The sequence below is a fragment of the Vicugna pacos genome, chromosome X (genome assembly GCF_048564905.1).
Source record: "Vicugna pacos chromosome X, VicPac4, whole genome shotgun sequence".
Lineage (NCBI taxonomy): Eukaryota > Metazoa > Chordata > Mammalia > Artiodactyla > Camelidae > Vicugna > Vicugna pacos.
This window is the reverse complement of record NC_133023.1, coordinates 104222962-104228961: the sequence shown is the minus strand read 5'-3', so window position 1 is coordinate 104228961 and position 6000 is coordinate 104222962. Positions and strand designations below refer to the sequence as shown.

Genomic DNA, 6000 nt, shown 5'->3' with positions numbered 1-6000 from the left:
CATACTTGAGTGCTCATTCCCAGACCTCCACTGCCTCACTCCATTTTTACTTGCTCTATGGGGCTTAAGGGACATCTCAACATCTTCCCGATGTGACTGCAGTTCCTACACTATCATTCTAGGTGTGGGGCGTCCTGCTTTTCCTAGTGTCCCCACTACTAACACAGGGTCCTCCAGAGAGCAGAGGCTCAGTGAATGTCTGTGGAATAAATGAGATGGGGAGCAGGAATCCTACTGATTCATAATGATTTTCTCCATGTTCTTCAATAGCCCATGCAAATCCAACTCAACATGGATATCTTAGTTTTACAGAATGACAGACACGATGGGATAAGAAGCTAGAAATTGATGGGGCATGCTTAACCCCATCAAATTTATTCTTACATTTTCTTCTCTTTGCTCCCTCGAAGGTAACAACCACTGGAATCCCTACTCTCAAGTGACCAAACCCCCCACAAATGTATAAAAGATCTCCCACCAGGCGAACACCAGCACTGCTCACTTCCATCAGGGCTGTAGTTAGGACCCTTTCTTGGCACGTGAAGCGGCCGTGCGGCACGTCTAACACACCGGCTCCGTGAGCCAAGGGACACTTTACAACAGGGCGAGAGTCATCTGCGAGGCAGACGGTGCTGTTTCTGAGTCCGATGTCCTCTTGCCCGTGAGTCAGGCCGTCGCTGGCTGGTGACTCTCTGGCAAGCACTCAGCGCCTGCTCCAGCCGTCCCACATCGTCTCCTGGATGCTCTTCAGACCCTCTAGGGGTTGTGACCAGAACAAAGGCGGGGAAAACACTCACCAGCTCTCTCAAAACATATTTCTCTACACAATCCAGAATCAGCAGGGCCAGAATGAGCGGTCTGCAAGGCCGCTTCCCCTTGTCCTAGAGGTCCAAAGTCCTTGAGACTCTGTCACCGAGCCCAGGGAGGCATCTCCCTGCAGGGGTCCCGCTCCCCCATCCCCGCGTCCCAGTGGACACATCTGTTTCCGGGAACAGCACAGAGTGGGGAGTGCCCTCCAGGGCGGCGCCGATTCAGAGCGAACCAGGGGAGCACGTCCAGGGCGTGACGGCGAGCTGACCGTGTCACGGTTTAGCTTGGTCTCTCGGTCACCTCCCCTCAAGAGCCCACACTGCTCAGGCCTCCTGCCCAAAGGGGATCAGGTGCTTGGGGACGTCTACCTGGAAGACGCCCTTTCTGCCTCTCCTGGGCACGGGCTCCAGTAACCACCGGGGGTTGGAGAGCGTGCTCAGGTACTTCTGCTGCAGGTTGCTCAGGACGGCTCGATTCTTCAGTTCCACAACCTCCTCGGGACCTAAGTTTTCTGGGCACAGCAAAGTGTCCCCAACGTCAACGAGCCCTGTGCACAAAGAGAGAAGCACCCAGATGTCTTCCCTTCCACAAACCAGGCCTGCCCCTAAGAGAACATGGTTATTCAAGGTCACGACCACTGGAGACGGAGGCGATATCAGCACGTGGACCCAGAGTGAACTGGGTTGCTCTGGCTGAGCATTTCCGAGGTACCGGCGTCCCTCTTCAGGGCACTTGGGGCGAGGCCGAGGGAGGGAGACATTTTCTTCTCATTGCTCCCCCAAATTCTAATTCCATGTTATCTTGTTCAGGATGACACAGTAAGATGGGAGATTTACAACTGGTTTCACAAAACAGCAAAACTCTTGTGTTTGAACTGGATAAGGATACAGACATTGGGATTAATGCCATTGACAAAGTTAGATGGTGAAGCTTATTAAATCTTCTGATACAAGGAACACCACTGAAAAATTCCTACAGGAAACAAAGATCAATTTCCGTGTCATCATAAGGGACGGGAGGAGCCCAGAGATGCTGTACACCGTGTCCCCCCAACTGGCCCGGGCTGTCACCCCTTAGGAGGCTGCCTGCTCGCCCTCCAAACACACAGTGAAGGATGGACTCACTTCCGGCCCGACAGGAGAAGCTGCCGGACAGGGGCCTGGAAGGAGCCCGGCTGCAAGTCTGGCTCAGGGCCAATTTTCCTCATTACTCAACACCTCTTCAGACAGGGACAGGAAGGAACAGAGATTCCTTGTATTGACCCTGAGGAAATGCTCCAGGACTTGCAGCTTGCTGGTCTCCGCATGGGCCCGGGGCCCCCACAGGAACTCGTGGCGAGCGGGATCGCTGTTGGCCACCTGCCGGTACTCCAGGTACCCCTCCTGCACCCACGCTTTGGTGATCAGCTCCCTGGGCTCCCCGTAGATGAAGTGCTCCCTCCCGGGATACACCCCCATGACACTCAGTGCCTCCCACATCTTCTCCTCAGTGGCGCACTCTCCCTCCAGGAGGATCACACCTAGGAGCATCACCAGGAGGCCGTTCTTGGGCAAGCTCTGCCCACCGCCCAGCATCCCGTCACTGGTGAGGCCCAGGGTGGGGACCAGGACATACAAGTGCTCCCTGGGGTCCACCTTCTTCACATCCACCCCAAAGACCAGCTGCAGACACTCAGAGGCTTGGCTCAAGACCACAGGGAAGTGGTCCTGGTCAGCTCTGAGGACCGCATTCAGCATGTCTTCCTTTGTGGTTGGCTCCTTTGTGCGGTACTTGAGGAGCAGGAAGCCCACCAGGTCAGCCGCCTTCAAATGGAATGGGTCTGGGTGTGAGGACTTGGCATCTGCGGGGTCCAGGCCGGTGCTGGGCCTCTCCTCATCTTGGCTGCTGGAGGTGTCGTCTTCCGACTGGCTCCATGGAGGGGCGGCGTCGTCAGCAGTGGGGAAGGAGAAGACACCCCGAGGGCTCTGCGGGGCACTGGGTGTCCCAGAATCATCCACCTCCTCCAGGGTGTCCAGGAACAGGACGGAGGAGGAGGAGGAGGGGCAGGGGGAGGAGGAGGAGGAAGAAGAGGATGAGGGAGACAAGGGGGATGCATCCTCCTCCTCCTCAGCCCCCATCTCCTGCGCAACCACCACATCCTCAGCCTCTCTTGGGTCCTGAAAGTCGGCTTCAGTCTGGTGGAGGTCACCCATCTGAACCACAGGCATGACGACGGGTGTCCGGCAGCCGACAGGAGTGGAGGCAAGGGTGACAGATGGGGACCCACGGGCCTGGGGAAGAAAGGGAGTGTCAGCGGCCCGGGCTGAGAAACCCACCCTGGGGGGCTCTGACAAAGGCCACTTACAGGTCTCCTCTCCAGGGGTGCCCTCGGCCTCACAGGGGCTCTCCTGCTGGTGGACGGTCGTCTGTGAACCTGACGGGGGAAGTGAGGCGCCTCCTCAGGGTGCAGCCGGCACAGCCCGAGGCTTTGGGGGCGACAGGGGGTGGGTGGAGTGGATGTTGGCCTCGTGGGGTCCCCTCTGTTCCGGGAGCCACCGGGCACACACTCAGGGCCCACACCTCACCTTCAGTCCTGGCACTGCCGGCCTCCTGTGCTCTGTGACCCGAGGACATGTGTCTCAGACCTAGGCCTTCACCTCCCGCTGTCTGGAGCCCCTGGGAGAGAAAGGAGGGGAGACCTCGGGTCTACACTGTGGCACAGCCCTGGACCCCCGTGCTGGCAGGAGACCTGGTTCCCACTCTTCTAGGGTGGGAGGTCCTCTCCGCGCTAGCTCAGGGTCCTCACTTGACTCCAAGCGGGACCTGGGATTCTGCGCTCCAACCACCTGAGAGCCCCTCCTTATAGTAAGTCCCCGGTCTCCCTGAGCCCTGGATGCGGAAGTCAGGACACACCACGTGTGCTCATCCCACCTGGGGGCCTCCCAGGGCTGACAGCAGGGGCAGGATCGGTTGTGTCCCCTCTGTTCTGGGGTCTCTGGTACCCTCACTCCTCCCTTGGGGTCCTCACCTTGACTCCTGGCAGGACCTGGGATTCCCCTCTCAGCCCACCTGAGGCCCCGCCCATCATACCAGGATCCCAGTCCCTCTGTGACCGGCATTTCAGGAACTGCTGCCTGAGGTCATCCCACCCTATGGCCTCCCAGGACTGACTCTGTTCTGGGGTCCAGGGTCCCTCAGTGCTCCCTCGCGGTCGTCTCCTTCACTCCCACTGGCACCTCAGATTCTCTTTTCTACAGACCTAGGACCCCCCCACCCCTTACGCTATGTCCCGAGTCTCTCTGACGGAGATGCAGAAGTCAGGACACTCCGATTGGGCTCATCCCGCCCTGGGCCCTCAAGACGGCTGACAGCAGGGGAACATTTATGTGGAATGGCCTCTTTTCTGGGGTCCTGGGTCCCTTCCGTCTTCCCTCAGGGACCTCAATTTGAGTCAGACGGCATGTAGGCTCCCCTCTGCCCACTGCAGGACCCCCCCCATACCAGGACCCTACTCTCTACGAGACTGGGATGTCAGGAAATGTCACCTGTGGTCATCCTGCCCTATGACCTCCCAGGACTGACTCTTTTCTGGGGTCCAGGGTCCCCTGAGTCCTCCCTCCGCGTCCTCACCTTGACTCTCGGCAGGAACTGGGATTCCCCGCTCAGCCCACTTGAGGCCCCGCCCCTCATCCCAGGACCCCAGTCTCTCCGAGACGAGACCGTGATGTCAGGAAATGCGGCCTGGGGTGATCCCGCCCTATGACCTTCCAGGACCGATTCTGTTCTGGGGTCCAGGGTCCCCGCAGTCCTCCCTCCGGGTCCCCACTTTGATGCCCGGCAGGAACTGGGATTCTCACCTCGGCCCACCTGAGGCCCCGCCCCTCAAACCAGGACCCCAGTCTCTCCGAGACCGTGATGTCAGGAAATGCGGCCTGGGGTGATCCCGCCCTATGACCTTCCAGGACCGATTCTGTTCTGGGGTCCAGGGTCCCCTCAGTCCTCCCTCACAGTCCTTGCGTTCTGTCCTGACAGGCCCTCAGCTCCGCCTTCCCGACCTGAGGCTTCGCCCCCCATACCAGCGCCCCGGTCCCTCTGAGGCCCGGATGCGGAAGCCCCGGCACGCTGCCATGTGCTCGTCCACCCGCGGCCTGCCGAGGTAGAAATCGTGGGGTCCCCTCTCTTCCGGTGTCCAGGGTCTCGTCAGTCCTCCCTGAGGTTCCTCATTGTGACTCCCGCCAGGAACTGGGTTTCTGCCCTCAGCGCACCCGAGGCCCCGCCCCTCATACCAGGTCCCCGCTCGCTCTGGGACGCGGACCCGGATGTGAGGAAATGCCGCCCGAGGTGGTCCCGCTCTACGACCTCCCGGGACCGACTCTGTTCTGGGGTCCAGGGTTACCGCAGTCCTCCCTCTGGGTCCTCACCTTGACGCCAGGCGGAAACTGGGATTCTCCCTCTCTGAGCCCCCCCGTCCGCGAACTTACACTAAGTCCCCGGTCTCTCTGAGACCAGGTGCTGCAGTCAGGACACACCACGTGGGCCTGTCCTGCCCTCGGGACTCTGGATGGCTGAGAGCAGGGGCGCCTTTCTGTGGGATGGCCTCTTTTCGGGGCTTCTGGGTCCGCTCCGTCCTCCCTCGGGGTCCTCACTTTGACTCAGGTGGCTTGTAGTCTCTCCTCTGCCCACCTGAGGCCCCGCCCCTCATACCAGGTCCCCAGTCCCTCTGAGAGCCCGGATGTCAGGAAATGTGCCTGTGGTCATTCCACCCTATGGCCTCCCAGGACAGACTCTGTTCTGGGGTCCAGGGTCACCGCAGTCCTCCCTCAGAGTGCTCACCTTGACTCCTGGCAGGACTTGCGAGTCTCCGCTCTGCCCCCTTGAGGTCCCCCTCTCTAAACTAAGTCCCCCCTCCCTCTGAGACCCGGATGCGGAAGTCAGGGCACGCTGCCATGTGCCTCCTAGGGCTTTCAGCAGGGCAGGTTTCTCTGGGTCACCCCACCCCACGCCCCAGTTCTGGGGTCCAGCATCCCCTCATTTCTCCATCTGCATGCTCACCTTGGGTCCTATCAGGCCCTGGGCCCTCCCTCTGCCCACTTGAATTTCCTTCCCTGAGAACCAGGCCCTCCTCCTCCTAGTCCCCCCGAGAAGCCTGGCCAGGATCCCCTAGGGCGGAGACGGATGCTGTGGGGCCTTCGTTCTCCCTCAGGCCCCTGC

The 6000-nt window shown here is 60.0% G+C and overlaps 1 protein-coding gene across 4 annotated transcripts; it reads right to left on the bottom strand.

The window, feature by feature from the left end:
• Positions 1-331: 331 nt before the first annotated feature.
• LOC140691875 (melanoma-associated antigen 8-like) lies at positions 332-5674 on the bottom strand. 4 transcript variants are annotated; one of them, XR_012067504.1, is made up of 5 exons: positions 4866-5003; positions 3375-3465; positions 3155-3223; positions 1179-3080; positions 332-756 (listed from the first exon to the last, which is right to left on the bottom strand). XR_012067504.1 is itself a non-coding variant. In XM_072956206.1 (4 exons), exon 4 carries the CDS (start codon positions 3015-3017, stop codon positions 1998-2000), a length of 1020 nt encoding a protein of 339 aa, XP_072812307.1. In that variant the 5' UTR covers positions 3018-3080; positions 3155-3223; positions 3375-3465; positions 5623-5674; the 3' UTR covers positions 332-1997. The 4 variants fall into 4 exon arrangements, 3 of the variants coding, with proteins under 3 accessions (XP_072812307.1, XP_072812306.1, XP_072812308.1); XM_072956206.1 differs by lacking the exon at positions 4866-5003 and adding an exon at positions 5623-5674 and having other exon boundaries at positions 332-3080; XM_072956205.1 differs by having other exon boundaries at positions 332-3080.
• Between the last annotated feature and the right edge of the window lie 326 nt (positions 5675-6000).